This window comes from Polypterus senegalus, chromosome 6 (genome assembly GCF_016835505.1).
Source record: "Polypterus senegalus isolate Bchr_013 chromosome 6, ASM1683550v1, whole genome shotgun sequence".
NCBI classification, from domain to species: domain Eukaryota; kingdom Metazoa; phylum Chordata; class Cladistia; order Polypteriformes; family Polypteridae; genus Polypterus; species Polypterus senegalus.
In genome coordinates, this window is record NC_053159.1 from 112,931,249 (window position 1) to 112,950,988 (window position 19,740).

Genomic DNA, 19,740 nt, shown 5'->3' on the forward strand with positions numbered 1-19,740 from the left:
TACTGTAATTATTGGTTAGATAGGATACTTTTTATAAGTGTCTTTCTTATATTCACTTTCTTTCCATCCATTATCATTTAGCTTAATCCATGTCTGGGTTGAATTGACAAGGGACGTAACCTAGGAGCACCTAGGCTCAAACAAGGAGCTAACCTATTTCTAGGCATACCCATGCACCCACCTACATTTACTCAAATGAAGCAAACTTAAAGTTACTCATTAACCTAATAAACACTTCATTGTTCATGTGGGAACACAGAGAATATGTAACATTCAGAATCCAAACCCAAGGTTCTACAGATAAGACATAACTACTATATTACTGCACTGCTCTAGATCCACCTTCTTACACTTGCAAAGTGGAGGCTATATCTATAAAACAATTCACAACAAAATTATTGTCGCAACCATTGAGTAACATGCTGCACCAGTTTTACCATATGAATTAAATAATACATTTTTGTTAAAGTGCTTGTTTTCTAATTGTCTTTCACCTAAGATCCTCACTCTTTATTTTCTAGGCACAACTCTCTCAGTCCCTTGTGTCTTTCTGATTAGGAAAGTCGTGTTTTGGCTTGATGAACTTTATTTCAGAAGAATGTGTGCAAGATTTGAATTCTTGCTTCCAAATTGAATTGACACTAAACACTGCATTAGTGGTGTGGTTGCATGTCAATTTCTATGTAAAAGAGGAACAATTTAAAAATGTGTGACAGATTAGCATCTGCTTATGCTTCTCTAAGAATGTAAAAACATTTTTATTTGCATTTGTCTTATCTACTGAGAATATATACTGCATATAAGTATGTATTTAAGTATTCATGTTTTAGTGCAGTACAGTGATTTAGGACTTAATGCTGCATCCTCACACCGCCAAAGTCCTGGTTTCAAATCCTGACTTGAGCACTATCCATGTGGTGTTTGCATATACTCCCTTTCTGTATGTGGGCTTTTCTGTAAGCACTCTGGTTTTTCTTTACACATTTCCAAGATGTGCATGTTTGTTTGATTAATGAGTGAGTAGTGGTGCATGCACAAGTGTGCTGTATGTCAGTGGACATTTCTTGCCTTTTGCCCAATGCTGTCAGAACAGTCCCTGGCTGCTGTTTTCTAAACTAGATTGAGTGGGTCAATGGATGGGTTGATGTGTTACCTTGTTGGGGAAAGAGCTACCTCAGTTAACCAGCATCAAATATAATATATTTTTCTTTTAGTCATTTTATGTTTTATTTCTCTGTCTTGGTAACAGCTATATGAGAAGTACTTAAGTTGCCTTCTTAGATTTACTGGTTTGTTTTGATGTTACTTATTTTCTGGATAAAATATTAGCATGTTTTATTTTTGATTGACTTGGTCTTTTGCTAACTGCTTATAATATTTAAATGTAATTCCTGGTGTATTTACTTAGTGTTTTCAGGTCCAAACTGCAGAAACTGAAATGTGTTAGAAATACACTGTGACAGAAAAGGAAATTTGCATCTTTAGGATAAATATTTTTTATATGAAACAGAACAAAATAAAATAAACCATTTATGTTTCCAAATGAACAAAGCTCCCTGTGCCTGCACTCCCTTGCTTTGTGCTTGCACTCCTTTTAATCAACAGAGAGAGCAGGCTCACCATTCCAGCATCATTACCATGGAAACGGGCTCACTCTGCAGTCCGATTGGTCAGCTCCCTGGAGTTTCTTCTGCCTGATAGGTGTAGGCATCCCTCTGTTATAAGCTTGATAGGTCTATGGTGAGGAATGAGGATGGACAGCAGTTCCTTGAACCAAGTCAGTGTTAGCTGTGCTGCTGTGAAAATGAAATATTAGAGGAGCACTGCAAAGTCTCTCCGTCCCTGAGACAGACGTGAATCGGCATGGCATACAAATTGAAACACCTTGGGGCAAGACTGACAGGAAGCCTTGTGATGCCTGATGAATATAGAGGCTAGTGCATCAACCAGAGCTGAATTAAATTGGAGGAAATCAACGCAACTATAAATGCTTCATCTTGTGTTCTTGAAAGCTATGCTTCAACAGAGACAGTAAAGAAGAGATGCAGGACACTAATGTCGAAGCTCAGATTGGGGAGCTTTGTGATAATGTTTTACGGTTATGTGGTAGCGTTATCTTTGGGCAGGTAGGGCTATTTTCTGTTATGAGTATATCATTTCAGAGTTAGAAATATGCAGTGTATCAGTATTTCTGCATGAAGCAACACACGTCATTCTAGGTTTAATGGTCTGAGTTTTATTTAAACACAGGCTGCAGACAAGATAGAGTAGATATTAATGTTGAAGAATCAAATAGGTTAATTTTGCTTGATTTTCTTATGAAAAAATGACAGCGATCTGGCCGCTTAGATGTCTTTTTCTGTTTTTATGATAAAGGACTTTCAAAATGAAACAAGAAATCATAGGAGATCAAGAACACATTGTCTTTGTGTTTAATTATTCTAAATCCTACTCATAAACAAGAAAATGGAAAGCTTAGAACAAGTCTATTTTAAAGCAGTCTTTTTCTGCCTGATCTGAAATATTGACTCTTACATTTTCCTATGACATTAAAGGTGTGTCTGTGCATTTATCAATCCTGCATCATTAAAAAACGTATTTTGGATTTATTTTAATTTGGTGCGACCATGCTCTTCTGACGTGATATAGGAGTTGTATTCATGCAGGCCAGCACTGACAGCAGGCCAGCACTGACAGCAAGTGATGTATGATCTGAGTCTCAGAAAGGACCAATTTGCTGCAGACACAGAAATGGAGAATCAAACAGAGAGAGAAGCTGTGGTTCCCCAGAGAAATAAAAGTGGAGAATTAGGCATCAAGACGCCAGGTTCCCCCATTGTGCCTACTCTCACTGGCATTGCCTCTTTCAAGGCATCTATACTGGGAAAACGACACCACTCAGTCTATGAGGGATTAAATGGTTGTGAAGTAGCTACTTTTGGCAAGGTAGGCCAAATTAAATATTATAACTGCCTGTTAAACTTTAAAGCCCATCACTGTTTTTGGTTATTGAAGCTCATGGACATTTTCTGTTTTGGCAATAGAAGGTTTCCTTGTTATTATTATTTTTTTATATTGTCTCTCCTTGCTTTATTTAGCTTTGTAACAAACTTTTTATGAAGCAAGCTTATTGTTTTTTGCATTCATTCATCCATCTATCAGCTGTACCTTGAGTTTACATCATTTATGTTCCTTTCTGTTTAAATTATTGCCATTGCTATGGAAGGCAGATGACGTTCATAGTTTAGATAGAGGGAAATGACTCTTATTTTCCTTTTAGCAACAATTTGTTTTAATGTATGGATTATTATGCTTAATCTTGAAAAGCATTACTTTAATGTTTAGCAGCATAATTAGAAAAAAATATGAAAATGAATATGTTATAAGCTGTAAACCATTTGTTGTAAATCTGAGAGATCACTTTCCGTTTGTTTAAGTCGTAACATTGAAATGACATAATGAAATGATTACTCAATCTAAATCATGTTTTTGTGTTGTATGGGTACAGAAAATTACATATATTGTGATAAATCATTAAAAAATTGACTAAGGTAAATGTCAGTGTCACGTAAAATATCTTTGGGATAGCTCTGGGTTTATATATATATATATATATATATATATATATATATATATATATATATATATATAGTTTTATATCAAACATTTTGCAAAGTTTCAGTTTAGATTTCTGATAAGAACAGTAAAATTCAATAGAAAAACAGTTTTTCAATGTGGTTATTTTCTTCATAGTAAATGTTTATGCTATACAGTATGCCAAATAAAAATAGAGCCCTTAAAATATCATGGACAGTATTTTAACTGTGGTCTGTTATTAATTATATAGCGTACCAAGGTTTTTAGATTGCATAATAACCTATTAACTATCCTCACTGAGATTATCTGGAGAATTGTATGTATTTTATGCTTATGTTCATTGTGTTTGGGGATGTTTCAGAAAGAAAAAGAAATACTGTATTAACTAGATTTTTGTTTTTATGTTTAGAAATCACAGAGATTCATGAATTTATATTGCTGTAGTATCTCACAGTGCTTGAGTTGTGGTTTAATCTGAGTCCCAGGGAGACTTCAATGAACTTCCATTTTTTTTTTAAATATACTTAGGCTATTTCAGTCTCTGTTGGTTTTTGTGAAGCAGCAAAAGTTATTTAGGCATGGTGCTTCTTTTGTTGCCTAGCACAATATTGCTTTGAGGTTATTCTTTTGTAAGTAGCCACTGTTTCATAGTATGCTGTAGATGCTCTTCATTGCACAGACTTGGAACTTTGTTCTCTTAAGTTGTCAGCATTTCCTATTCTCTCATCTGTGTACATGTATAATGATGGATTCCCTTAGAAACTTATCCAAATATTCCTATTCTACCTGTTATGACCATGTCTTTGCTTCCTAACACCAACTTGTCTGTTACTTCAGATTCATTAAAAAATGTCATTGTTGGGTTTAGTTATTAAGTGTGTCTTAGTCCTGAATATCAGGTACTAAAAAACATGCTGAGCTTAAATTAATGCTATAGAGTGGTGCTTTAGGCAGAAGACTGTATGGAAAGGTAGTGGTTTCGGCCATTTGCCATCATTACACTGATAGTTTTAGAAGTATTCACAGTTGCTTGCTGTTAGCATACACTCGTACCACATACTATTGTGGCCAAGGTCAAAATGTGAAAACTTTGGACTTAACAGAGGCCAGAATAACACGGAAATAAAAAGATGCCTTTATAGGGACTTCCCAAAAGAATAGTTAGGATTGAGACAACAACCAAAATAGAGATGAGAGAACCGATCAAAAAAATATTAACATAAAGAAATATACTCAAAGTTGAAATAAACAAACCGAAGAGCAATTTAATGATATCACACATAGTGATGTGACCGATCACATGACTAGTAACAGGTGACTTTGCTATTAACAATATGGTTAGTGCCATGAAAATTGAACAAGAAAACATAGCATCAATGTAGAGAAGAAAATACAAAATGGGATTGAAATAATGTTAATAAAATTGCATTAAAAGTTAATTCTGAATATTAGGCTGTTGTTGAAAAATATTAACCAACACATTAAAATTACAGAATTTGCGACATTAACTTAAAACATTAAGATTATAGTGTTAATGAAAACCGATAGACAGTAGGTTTGATCATGGCAGGAAATCACTTTTCTGCTAAATGAGAGAGCTTGAAGTGTTACTACAGACCAAGCTGCAATTCCAAATGCATCTCCCTGAATGTTGACTGTGACCTTTTCTACCAGTAGTCTGTGTTAAAGAGGGTTATTTATGTAATAAGCAAGTCAGTTTAGCTAAGACCTGTATAATACCAGGTGTAGTGGTCGCTCTGAGGCTAGGAATCTGCATCGGCAAATTAAACGCCAGAAGTTACTCTACTATGTTGGGCCCTTGACCAAGGCCCCTAACCTGCAATTGCTTCATCCTGGGTGTGACATTAATTTACATCCAGCCCTGCAAGCAGGTTCTCCAACATGCAAGAAAACGTGTTTGTTGGTAGCAGCATTGGCACTCTAGCCACCGTAAAAAACCTCACACTGTTCCAGTGTGGTGCTGAGGTGTCACCCGCTGTACTCGGGTCCCAATCCAGGTTGCTCATCATGTGGTGGATGCAGCAACGTGCTATTAGAGCATGCTCCCAACCACTTTAAAATACCATTGTAAACTGACAGGTGTGATCATGAAGATCACGGGGGTTTAGGGAGAACAGGGCTCTTAGGCTTGAAACAGTGTGCAGACCCCACCTAACTGTATTGAGAGAAACAAAGAAAAACAAGCATGTGGTGTCAGGGTTAGGGGTAGTGAGACTTTAATAGCTCATGTTTAAGAACAATAAGCCCTTAATGAGCAGAGTAAGAGCAGGTAATAGGAGTATGGACAGAACTACAAAATGACTTTGAGTTTTTGTTAATCATTGGCTGAGCTTTCAAAGTAGCAACTTCCTTTTACTATATGACATGCCTTATGGAAACAGTAGTATTTCAGCAGTGACATTAAGTTTATTGGGTTAACAGAAAATATGCAATATGTATCATAACAAAATAAGACAGATGCATAAATTTGGGCACCCCAACAGAGATATCACATCAATACTTAGTTCTTCCATACCAAACCTCTCCAGTTCAGTTAAATTTGATGGCTGCCAAGTATGGACAGCCTGATTCAAATCATCCCATAGATTTCTGATGATATTCTAGTCAGGGAACTGTGACAGCCATTCCAGAACATTGTACTTCTCCCTCTGCATGAATGTCTTTGTAGATTTCTAACTGTGTTTTGGGTCATTGCATAACTTCAACTTTGTGACTGATGCTTGAACATTATCCTGAAGAATTTGTTGATATTGGGTTGAATTCATCCGACCCTTGACTTTAACAAGGGCCCAGTCCCTGAACTAGCCACACAGTCCCACAGCATGATGGAACCTCCACCAAATGCGGCGTCGTTCTTCTGCCATGCAAAGCGGTTTTTGTTATGACCAAATAACTAAATTTTTGTCTCAACAGTCCAAAGCACTTTGTTCCAAAATGAATCTGGCTTATCTAAATGAGCATTTGCATATAACAAGTGACTCTGTGGCGTAAGTACAGAAAGGGCTTCTTTCTCATCACCCTGCCATACAGATGTTCTTTGTGCAAATTGCCCTGAATTGTAGAATGATGTACAGATACACCATCTGCAGCAAGATGTTCTTGCAGGTCTTTGGAGGTGATCTGTGGGTTGTCTGTAACCATTCTCACAATACTGCGCATATGCCGCTCCTGTGTTTTTCTTGGCCTGCCAGACCTGGGTTTAACAGCAACTGTGCCTGTGGCCTTCCATTTCCTGATTACATTCCTTACAGTTGAAACTGAAACTGCTTTTTGTAGCCTTCCCCTAAACCATGATATTGAACAATCTTTGTTTTCAGAACTTTTGAGAGTTGCTTTGAGGATCCCATGCTGTCACTCTTCTGAAGAGAGTCAAATGGAAGCATAACTTGCAATTGACCACCTTAAATACCTTTTCTCATGATTGGACACACCTGTCTAGGAAGATCAAGGCTTAATGATCTAATCCAACCAATTTGGTGTTTCAAGTAATCAGTATTGAGCAGTTACATGCATTCAAATCAGCAAAATTACAAGGGTACCCACATTATTGCACAGCCAGTTTTTCACGTTTGATTTAATTTCATACAACTAAATACTGCTTCACTAAAAATATTTGTTCAGAAAACACCAACAGAAACAGAACTCAGATGTTCCTAGGAAATGAAAGACATACCACTGTTATCTTTTTTTTGTTGAAAGTAAATTATTAAGCAGGCTGAGAGGGGTTCCAAAACTTTTTCATGTGACTGTATACAGCTTGTAAATCCACTTATCCATATCAGGATGGCAGGAAATATGGAGCCTATCCCAGCAGCTTTGGATGCAAGGCAGGAAAAATCCCTGGACTGGGTGTTGCAACAGTACTATATGTATATGCAATATGTATGACATGGCTTATGTTAAGAACAAAAAGAGTATGACTATTTCAACTCTTTATTTTGAGAGTGAGAGAAAGATTGAAAAGAGGGGGACAATTTTTTTTTAAATTCAGCTACCAGATTATTTTCATAATGTCAGGTATGTTGAGTTGTGAATGTAAAACGAAGCAAGTTGAATAATAAATAAAGAATAAATAGAAAAACACATTAGAAGGTTTCATTTTTTCACCAGTTGGCAGACCTGTATCTGTAGTTCTATAGAGTCATTGCCAACTCAGGAATTTTACAAGGTTTGTAACCTTTCATTGTTAAACGACCTTTTAAAGCAAAAGTGATTGGTCAACAACAATATGCTGATCTTGTATGTTGACCTTGTCAGTCTATCAATCAGTGCTGTTTTATTCTGAAAAATGATTCATCCTGTGCAAAATAGTAGGTGAATTATTGTCAACAAAACACAGGCACCTGAGAACTAAACTGAAACGTTACTCACTTGTGATTTTTCTGTCCATACAGTAAACGTTTTGTTGACCGGCACATTCTGACTTCAGGCATCTGAATTACATCTTGAAATATAAGAAGTGCAAAGAAATGCCGCAACTCATAATAATGGACATCAGACTCGCATGCAGCCTAGAATTTGGCTTATTGTGTGCTATTGTATTATTTGCTGTGTACATGCTGTATCTTGAACTCAGTCAGAATTACAGCTAAAATCATGGGTGAACAGACTGAAATTCTGTTAAGTGATTATCCGTATCAAATACTTGTCTCTTGAGGCCTGGAGATCCAGTGAAAGGCAACTTTGAAAGTTGCTGAGCACTTTCAAAGCAAACTCGTCATCTTGGTATGCTTCACTTACACTTGAACCAGAATCTATCATGCTGTGATTATCAGCTCCTGTAGAACTTCTACTACTCTCACATAGTAAATCACTTTCTATTTCACATGCTTTACACACCCATATTCAGCTTGCTCTGTCACCGCAAATGCTGGATGTGTCAACACACGCGCTCTGTCACCAGACGCCATTCACTAGATGAAAAGATGTGTGTGGCTTGTGGTGTTAGAGTTAAAAGTTCCAAGGTATGAAGACTGAACGCAGGAATACTTATTCAAAAAACATTGACTCTGTGGTTAGGATATAGTGGGTTGGATAATGGATGGATGGATATTCTAAAATTCTTATTAATTTTTATTAAATTTTGGCACCCCTACAGCCCAGCTTATCATTTGTGTAAGTCAGGTGAGAACTAAAAATGTTTTTAGTAAATTATTACTTTATTACTTTACTGTATTATTACTTTATTTCAGTTAATATTATCAGCCACTTTTTTTTGTTTAGTTTTTGCTTTTCATTTCAGTTTTGATTATTATTTTATTTCAGTTTACGAAAATGCTTTTTTTTTATTAATAGTTTCAGGTTTGATTTTAGTTTTCGGTAACTATAATAACCTTGGTTACATCAAACTGTGTTTGACATCAGGAGATGTCTATGCAGTGGGATTTAGTTGTTCTTGAAGACAGACAATTAAATACCAAGGTGTCTGTGAGTCAAAATACAAGGGTTTATATAAGTACTTGCTAACCTCCTTAAGAACTTGAGGGTAAATATTATATGGTTCTGGAGATTTGTTTGATTTCAGCCTATTTAATCTAAACAGCCTGTACAATTTCTATGCGTTAAACACAGAGGCTACTATTTGTTGAAGTTCACTTCAGATGGAGGATTCATCAAAGGTTCCCCAGTGTTAGACTGGATAACATTTTCCAGAAGTGATATGCCAATACGATCATTTTTATATTACCACTAGCAGAATACCCGCGCTTCGCAGCGGAGAAGTAGTGTGTTAAAGAAGTTATGAAAAAGCAAAGCAAACATTTTAAAAATAACGTAAGATGATTGTTAATGTAATTGTTTTGTCATTGATATGAGTGTTGTTGTCATATCTATCTATTTATATTATATATATATATATATATATATATATATATATATATATATATATATATAGCAAAATACCTGCGATTGGAGAAGTAAAAGAAAAGGAAACATTTTAATAATAACGTAACATGATTGACAATGTAATTGTTTTGTCATTGTCATGAGTGTTGCTGGCATATATATATATATATATATATATACACACATCTATACACATATATATACAGTTATATATATACATATACACACATACATATATATACATATACATATATACACATACTGTATATATACACACACACATATATACATACTGTATATACAACATATACATATCTACATATATACTGTATATACACATATATATACAAATCTACATATATATATCTACATATATATATTAGGGGTGGGACTCGATTAAAAAAATTAATCCAATTAATTAGAGGCTGTGTAAGAATTAATCTTGATTAATCGTATGTAATCGCACACGTAAATTTGCCCCAAATCGCAAATGTTTTTTTTTTAATTTAAAACGGTTTTAGTGGGCGACAGAATCAAATAATAGACATGGACATGAATATTGTAAACTGAAGCTGTTTTAATTTCTGAAAAAAAAGCTTTTAAACTGCATTTGAATTCAAAACAGAAACAAAAATATCATCCCTGGTTAAAATTGGGCAGACTTAAAAATAAAGTGGTAGTTTAAGTACTTTAAGTACATTTTCAGAATAGTATTGTCTTTAAATAATAATAACCAAAATTTCAACATAAAGTGCAGTTTTCTTCTTAAAAAAATAAGTCAGAAACATAAAAGGTAATTTGACCAGCTTACTCTTTAAACTCTGAGTAACATTAGCCAAAATTATTTTGTACATTAGGCTAAAACAGTGTGATCATTGAACATTTTGTAATTAGATGTATTTAGAATTACTAACGGTCACGGAAGTCCAATGATCCCCAGTAAGAGCCACAAAGTCCGCTTTCTGTAATGCATCTAATTTTGCTTGCTTTTCAGTGTGCACAAAACCATGCTTTTATCAAGGCTTCGCTCGGGTAGTCGAAATGATCAGTCGTAGGGAGCGCTTTATTCCGACTCTAACATTTTTGTAGCTGTGATGTGTGCATCAGTGTAATGGATGTACCAGGAAATCATGCATTGACAAAAGTTCCGTTTGCTTGGAATTGAAAGTGTGATTAAATCGTTATTTTTAACGCGTTATGGAGTACATGCATCGAAGCTTCTCAGCTGTGCTTGTGCTAAGAAAGGGAAAATTTTAAAAATAGCGTAACATGATTCTGCGTTAACCTAATATTTTTCATACGTCCCAAACCAAGGAGATCGAAGGTAAAATGAATCGGTTAGCGAGCGTACATAGTCAGTACACCCCCTCTCGGGAATCGAACCTCGAATGTCGGCGTTAGAGGCGAAGACTCTACAATTGCGCCACAGCGTGTGGCTTGTCTATGCTAAAGTATGTATTGTAGATCGGGGTATATATATATATATATATATATATACATTTATATATATACCCGTGTACCGCAGTGGAGAAGTAGAAGTTATGAAAAAAAAAGGGAACATTTTAAAAATAGCGTAACATGATTGTCAATATACAGTAATTGTTTTGTGAGTGTTATTGAATGTTGCTGTCATCAAGGATTTGATTATCATTATTTCTTTCAATCAGGCTCGTATTTGTAGGATGTGTTCAAGTTACATTCCGTGTTTGTCAATCGTTGTAAAGATAAGAGGTTTCATTCATCGATTAGTTCCTTACTGCATCAATAAACAGCTCGTCTTCCTTTTTATCTGTGATGTGACAAACTGCATGCACGGGTTTTTTTACACTGTCTTCCTTTAGCAGGACATTCACTTTTCCACCGTGTGCTTTGTTTCGCAGTAGCTGCACTTATGAATATGATTGTATGTATAAGGCGCTTCATATTTTTTGCTGCCTTCTCAATTGTGTAATTCGGTTTTGTTCAGCACTCTTTGGAACTGTTGCTTTTGTCTGCGCATTGCGTCAGTTCACGTGAGCAGCTTGGTGTTCTTGCATCGAAGGTTCCCAGCTGTACTGGTGCCATCTCGTGTAATGTCAGCTAAGACCCGGCACTTAAAAGTTTCTCTCGCAGTTTCAATGAGTTTGTGCCAAACACCACCCTGACCATCTCATCTTCCTCTGCATAAGCACAGTCCTTCACCCGTGAACATTTCCGGCAGTGTTTGTATTGGATTGCGCTGATGGGCGGCCTTATATGGGCAGGCACTAAATTACAAGCGCTAGTGGCAGCCTGTCTATGAACTTAATTTAATATAAACTTACGGTTCACGCCGTGCTTTGTTTCCGCAGTAGCTGTACTTATGAATATGCTTGTATGCATCATTTGCTTCATAATGTTTTTCTGCCTTCTCAATTGTGAAATGGCGTTTTGTGCTCATCGCTGTTTGGAGTTCTTCCTTGTTCTCTACGTACTTACGTAGGAGGCGTGATGATGTCACACGAAACTCCGCCCCACGCCATCTCAACTCAAGACTCCATTACATTATATGGGGAAAAATAGCTTCCAGTTATGACCCTTATGCGTAGAATTTCGAAATGAAACCTGCCCAACTTTTGTAAGTAAGCTGTAAGGAATAAGCCTGCCACATTTCAGCCTTCTACCTACACGGGAAGTTGGAGAATTAGTGATGAGTGAGTGAGTGAGTGAGTGAGTGAGGGCTTTGCCTTTTATTAGTATAGATTCTTATCCTAGTTATAGGATAATAATAATCAACTAAGTGTAATGACCTGCTTTAGCACTGTGTCCATAACATCACTGCTAAACATAACATTGATCCACTCCATATCTTCCATCCTTCAATATTTACAGTTGAACTGATACTCACTTGGGTTAGACAGTGAATTTTTAAACCATATCTAGAATGTCAAGATGCAGTCATAAAATTGTCAAGCAATAATCCCCAAATTTCTGTCTTCTGTCAAATTCTTAATTGAAAAAGAAATTTTAATATGTTAAATATTGCTTCTCTTATCCAGTGTTTTGCTCCCACTCCTTTTGATATCTGCATATAAACAAATGAATGTAAAGTTTTGTTGGATTTTAAGTTGAATTTCTGACTAAATGCTATTTTGTTGAATAAAAATTAGAACCAGACTTTTTGTGTTGCCTTTCATGCAGTTTGTTAGTAAATTATCTGGCATGAGTTGTCAGCCCATTTTGTTTATCTTAGCAGTGCAGTAATGAAACTACGCTCTAGAGACATAATCTGCCCGAGTTCAAGGTGTTGTGATTGAAAACCAATGTGTGAGTACAGTCTAGCTGACTGAGTAATTCTTTCCTTTGAATGATTTTATTGCATTATATGCTTGGCTTCCTGCTGTGTAGATTCAGATTGGCCCAGCTTTTGCCTGCTACCTTGAATGAAGAACAATGATTCATTTTTGACCTGATAGTGACCCACTGCATCCTGGCAATACTGTGCTTGTAAAACATTTTTAAGGCCATAGTGTCAACGCCAGGATAATATAGATCTGTCTCTTGTCTGTGCCAGTTATAAAATGTAGTGTGGTTATGTTATTTAATAATGTCTTCTTTTTTTTTTTAGAGAAAATAGCTGTTTTGAGTATCAAATCAGGAAGAACTTACCCGCTTGAATTATAAAATTATGAATTTTGAAATTCACATTTATAATAAGTTTAAAATTTCATTGTAAGTAGATGTTTTGAGGTAAATCTTTTCTTATTTAAATGATATTTTTCAGTGGAGTGGTAGAACATTTTATACATGGAAAAAAGTATTTGCAGAATATTCAGAAAATTCTTCAAATGCTAAAGTAGTGAATATTTCTGTTCACTGCTGTTCCTCTGAATTTGTTGGAGGTGTAAGATAGTGTCATGCGAGAACAATTATTTTATTAATTGATACATACTTCTTTTAAATCACAGAAAGAATCCCCAACCAGCAGTTGTGTGTGATGTAATAGATGGAGGTCCTATGCAGCTAACATCTTTCTTTACATTCACACAGAAGTACACCTATTTTAGGTTCAGAAGTGTAATATATTAAGATTCATACCATCAGGAACAAAATGTAAGATAATTAGTAATATCCATCCATCCATCCATTTTCTAACCCGCTGAATCCGAATACAGGATCACGGGGGTCTGCTGGTTGTTTAATTTGTACAGCTACCTTTGTAATTATTTAAAACACTCTAGTGGCAAGATAAAAAATACTCTATAGGAATCACACCATGTTACTAATATTTGGATAGGAGAATGATTTGAGTGTGTTAATGCGGATATTCTATTATGAAGCAACACAAGGGTATGATCAAAGTGGAGCATATTATACAAAAAGGACTTAGTGGCGCTAGAAAAAGTCCAGAGAAGAGTGACTAGGCCGATTCCAGGGCTACAAGGGATGAATTATGAAGAAAGATTAAAAGAGCTGAGTCTTTTCATTTTAAGCAAAATAAATTAAGAGAAAACGTGACTGAAGTGTTTAAAAATTATCATGGGAATTAGTACAGTAGATCCAGATTGTTATTTTAATATGAGTTCATCAAGAACATAGGGACTCAACTGGAAACTTGTTAGGGGTAAATTTCACACAAATATTTGGAAGTTTTTCTATACGCAGAGAACCATAGACACTTGGAATAAGCTAGTAGACTTGATTTTTTTTTTTTAGGAAGAATTAAGTGAATAGGACTGGTGACCTTTGTTGGGCTGAATGGCCTATCCTCATCTAGATTTTCATGATGATAAGAACAAGGACACAAAGGTGATATGATGTATATAAATTATTATGCACAGAGTGTCGTGTTACAGCATTCTCACATTATTATTAAAGTGAAATATTTTTACTATACTCTAGGATCATACACATGACTAATGTCTTCCTTTAGAATGATAGTCCATGCCCATTAAACCTGGAGGCACAACTTGTCGAGGTACATTGATGATGGCTTGGTGTGGAAGACACACTGTCCAATCCAGACCCACACAAGCTCAGTCAGGGAGAATGTGCTGACCAGGAGAGCTGATGAACAGCCTCTATGACACAATTAATTATCATACGCAGAATGTCGGCTGACATTCTTATTGGAACAATCTTTAATTTCGTGCAGATTTCTTATGTCCCTGACATAGGTGGCACTCGTCAGAGTCCAAGTCACAAAATCCAAGACACAAACAAGCACTACAGGTGATAGCACACCACATCATGATACCCAGTATGGACAATGTTAGAACCAAGTGTATATGTACAATAACATAGCCACCCACCAACTCTATGTTGGACACAAGACCATCCCTCATCCCCAGACAGAATCCACTTTCTTCAGTTAAAAAATTACAGACTGCTCATTCAAGGCACCACTGTAGGCATGTGTAGTGGTGAGAATGAGTAAGTGTAAGTTCTGTTTCAAAAAGATGATCGCATATAGTTTGAGTAGATGGTTTGGGAACAACAGTAGTTTTGATGTATTCTGCTGTGGCTGTTCATTCTACCACAGAGTCTTTCCTGCTGTGCTGGCCTTGATATGAAGCTGTACGTCTAGGCTGTCCAGAACCATGTCTTTGGCAATTAGTACTCTCTTCTTCTCATTATCACTAACTGCAGTGTACTGCAGACATCTCCTGTCCAATTTACTCTGGAGTTTGACAGAAAAAATCTGCTTGGCGAAGGTCCTGTATACAACCATACATAAACTCTGTTAATTGCACAGATGGTGCATGATGACATTCACCAAGCATGAAGAACACTTCATAGAGTACTCTGCTGCAACTGGTAACAGAAACAACTGCTTCTGTATCACTGTGAGTACTTCCTATTGACAGCAGTAGTATCATCTTTGCTAGTCTGTATTGTCCTGTGATGCACAACTGTCCTTGGGAACCCAACATTCTTCTCTCTGCATACTGTATTTACTATGTAGTACTTCGATATTCTAAGCTGGATTTCTGGATGTTCTTTTTCACTTTACACTAGTGTATATAAAAACATCATTTGCTTTATACAGTATAAACTCTCTTTCAGTTAGTTTGTGAACAATGGCAGAAGATATTCTCAAATAATGAGTGATAGGTTTGTTGTAGGCTTTTATTAGTCTCATGGTTCCCATTTTTCACATAAACATATTCGCATCTCAGTCAATCTTTATGTTTTATCACAGTTTTTATAAACCTTTACTCAACAGAATGGCAAGATTGCAGTATAAGATGTATTAATCTGGTATACCTTTTTTTGTATATCAAGTTGTTTTATTTTTTTCAACTTATCATCCCATTATTTTCCACAAACACAAACCTGGCAATAATGAGCAAATTGCCAGTAATTAAACCTTGGCAATGTGGTTTCTCCCTCAGCTTGCTACAAGTAAGTCACTATCGTCTGCTACACCATTCAACATTGAAATCTTCTGTTGTGCCATTTTCACTGCCTGGATTCCTATTACTTAATTCTGAACTATCCTACTATTCTCTTAGAAACCCTACACATACTTTTTATGCCTACCTAAGAACCTGTATATGTTTGAGCATGGAAACCCTTTGTTTCTACTCACAAATGTGTAACCCAGGTTGTCTACATAATGTGACTAGGCTGTATCTTCCTTTCGTTATAATAGAATAGATATTAGCCTATACTGAATGCTTCAGCTCCACAAGTCTATCAATTCATTGTGTTCTAAAGTTTTACAGTAGATTCTTGCAAAAATGCCCAAAAAATACAATATTGCATTGTGTACATTAACCTGATATTAACCTGAACAGGATTCTACATTTTAATTATTTTTTAAATTTTAAAAATGAATGACAACTTAGATAGGCATATGCTAGCATATTGAAAATCCTCTGCATGGTAATAAGGTTAATTGATTGATGTTTATTAAACAGGTTGTTGTGTGATTAGATATTCCAAAGGTTTTATATTGCTTTCTGCTGCAGCTGTGTGTGTCAGCTTGCCTGGTAGGATGTCTGTTTTATTAATCTCCCTTTCTTGACTGCTTGTAGTTCAGCACATTGAGCCAGCAAGAACAGAGCTCCAAAATAGATACTACAAAGCTCCCAGCATGTAGAACAGCAGTTTTGGCTTAGGTAGTTTGGAAAGCATATATAAGCTGCTTTCCAAAAATCTTTTGGCAGTGTGTGAATCACAGTCGGAAACAAAGAATGTGCCCTAATAAAGGTATTTCTTCTTGTACCTCCTTTTCTTTTCATACATTACAGTTGCTAAAAACATACCCTATCATACCGAACCATTTCAGCTGCCTTTGCACCATTAACTTGTCAAAGCAAAATACAATGCAAAGGATAGTCACATTATTCATACCCTGCATTTTATACTAGTCTTACAATACCTGATAACTTTTTGAGTTAGGACTAGGAGGCTGTATTCTTGAGCTTTTCCCTACCCAGAATTCATGCTTGTGAAACTGAAGTGTATACAAGAAGAAAGTTCATAAAGCAAATGAAAACAATGGGAAAGAAACAACACAATTAGATAACAAAGTAGCACTAGTAAACTATCAAAATTATAATTTCCATGATACCAGATAAGCAAAGCAGCAGTGCCAATCACTGTGTTATCATGCAGCCTTGAAACTTGTAAATATACTATTCATTAGGGTGCATTATTATGACAAAATTAATAATTGATAGCTGTTTCCTTTGATATTATAATTGTGACTGTTAATTTCAATTAACATTACAATGAAATATGCACCCTGTCCTGCCAACTGTATTACTGATATTGAAATATTTATAAACTAAAGTTTAAGTATAACACAAACATTCCTCCTTTTATTAAAAAAGTTCCATAAAAACAGTCATTGCCACCACTCACCACTCAAAAATTAAAATTTGGGGAAAATGTTGAACATGAAAATTTTAAAATAGGGTTCTGCTGTTTTAAGAAATTAAGTGTTTCATCAAGCAGATAATAAAATCTTAAATAACAGTAATAGAAGATTAAGAGGTTAATGTAAATTCATCTTTATGGTTCTGTTCTACATGTATGTAAATACATTCAGTGTAATAACGTGAATATATAGCAAACTCAAGAAGTACTTAGTAACACATTTTTATATACTGTACCATCCTTGAGAAAAATATTGTAACAAAAGGCACATTTATTTAAAGTAAGCAGCATTGTAAGCATCTGCTTTTCAATTTAAAATGACCTGTTATGCTCCGGCATGCTTCCATAGTTCTATTCAACTACAAGGTGGTTGTGCTTGCATAAAGCACCACTTATTTCAGAACGATTTTAAATTGTGCCAGACAGTTTGAATAATCTAAAAATGACGTAAATTTATATCACAGATCTAACATTACTGGGACTTGGTGCTGATTGCTTAGCTTTCGTGCATTTTCTTACTGGACTTTGTGATTGACTTTAAATGTTTGTATAAATATTTGCGTGGAATGGTTTAACAATTTGTACACTACACTTTTAAAAACAGCATTTTTCCAAATTATGCCAGATTCTCTTCAATTTGGTATTTAAAAGGCCAAAAAGTGTCACGTAATCTATGTTCAACATTAATTGTAATTTCCGCTTTTTGTGGAAGCTGCTACAAATGTGAATTTACCCTTGGGAATTAATAAAGTACAGTATCTATCTATCTATCTATCTATCTAACTATCTATCTATCTATCTATTAAGAGAATAGGCATATATTTGCATTTTTTAAAAGATGTTTTTTGGGATTGGACTCCTAAAAGTACATTCAGCATTTGAATCGTACTTAGTCCTATGATGTGAACTTGTGGGTAGTGACTGTGTCTGTGCTTAATTACAACACTTATTTGCTGTTTAGAGCAGTTTGTAACTTGGGAAGCTCAATCTCTGAGAGACCAGGAGAACTAAATGGAATTCAGTAATTGTCACTTTCCACAATTAGTGTATCAACATAAACATACAGTGGTGTGAAAAACTATTTGCGCCCTTCCTGATTTCTTATTCTTTTGCATGTTTGTCACACAAAATGTTTCTGATCATCAAACACATTTAACCATTAGACAAATATAACACAAGTAAACACAAAATGCAGTTTTTAAATGATGGTTTTTATTATTTAGGGAAAAAAAAAATCCAAACCTACATGGCCCTGTGTGAAAAAGTAATTGCCCCTTGTTAAAAATAACCTAACTGTGGTGTATCACACCTGAGTTCAATTTCCGTAGCCACCCCCAGGCCTGATTACTGCCACACCTGTTTCAATCAAGAAATCACTTAAATAGGAGCTGCCTGACACAGAGAAGTAGACCAAAAGCACCTCAAAAGCTAGACATCATGCCAAGATCCAAAGAAATTCAGGAACAAATGAGAACAGACGTAATTGAGATCTATTAGTCTGGTAAAGGTTATAAAGCCGTTTCTAAAGCTTTGGGACTCCAGCGAACCACAGTGAGAGCCATTATCCACAAATGGCAAAAACATGGAACAGTGGTGAACCTTCCCAGGAGTGGCCGGCCGACCAAAATTACCCCAAGAGCACAGAGACGACTCATCCGAGAGGTCACAAAAGACCCCAGGACAACGTCTAAAGAACTGCAGGCCTCACTTGCCTCAATTAAGGTCAGTGTTCACGACTCCACCATAAGAAAGAGACTGGGCAAAAACGGCCTGCATGGCAGATTTCCAAGACACAAACCACTGTTAAGCAAAAAGAACATTAGGGCTCGTCTCAATTTTGCTAAGGAACATCTCAATGATTGCCAAGACTTTTGGGAAAATAAATTGTGGACTGATGAGACAAAAGTTGAACTTTTTGGAAGGCAAATGTCCCGATACATCTGGCGTAAAAGGAACATAGCATTTCAGAAAAAGAACATCATACCAACAATAAAATATGGTGGTGGTAGTGTGATGGTCTGGGGTTGTTTTGCTGCTTCAGGACCTGGAAGGCTTGCTGTGATAGATGGAACCATGAATTCTACTGTCTACCAAAAAATCCTGAAGGAGAATGTCCGGCCATCTGTTCGTCAGCTCAAGCTGAAGCGATCTTGGGTGCTGCAAAAGGACAATGACCCAAAACACACCAGCAAATCCACCTCTGAATGGCTGAAGAAAAACAAAATGAAGACTTTGGAGTGGCCTAGTCAAAGTCCTGACCTGAATCCAATTGAGATGCTATGGCATGACCTTAAAAAGGCGGTTCATGCTAGAATCAAATAAAGCTGAATTACAACAATTCTGCAAAGATGAGTGGGCCAAAATTCCTCCAGAGCGCTGTAAAAGACTCATTGCAAGTTATCACAAACACTTGATTGCAGTTATTGCTGCTAA

The 19,740-nt window shown here is 35.9% G+C and overlaps 1 protein-coding gene across 5 annotated transcripts in view; it reads left to right on the forward strand.

Moving 5' to 3' along the window:
* The window catches only part of LOC120531412 (RIMS-binding protein 2-like), a 374,849-nt gene that overhangs the window by 118,950 nt on the left and 236,159 nt on the right, over positions 1-19,740 (forward strand). Inside the window, exon 1 of one of the 5 annotated variants that reach the window (XM_039756808.1) lies at positions 2,481-2,946. The exons of the other annotated variants lie outside the window; for them this stretch is intronic. Coding sequence (XP_039612742.1) covers positions 2,704-2,946 — 243 coding nt within the window. The 5' untranslated portion in view covers positions 2,481-2,703. Of the gene's footprint in view, positions 1-2,480; positions 2,947-19,740 lie in introns of those variants that run through there. 5 annotated transcript variants of the gene reach the window in all.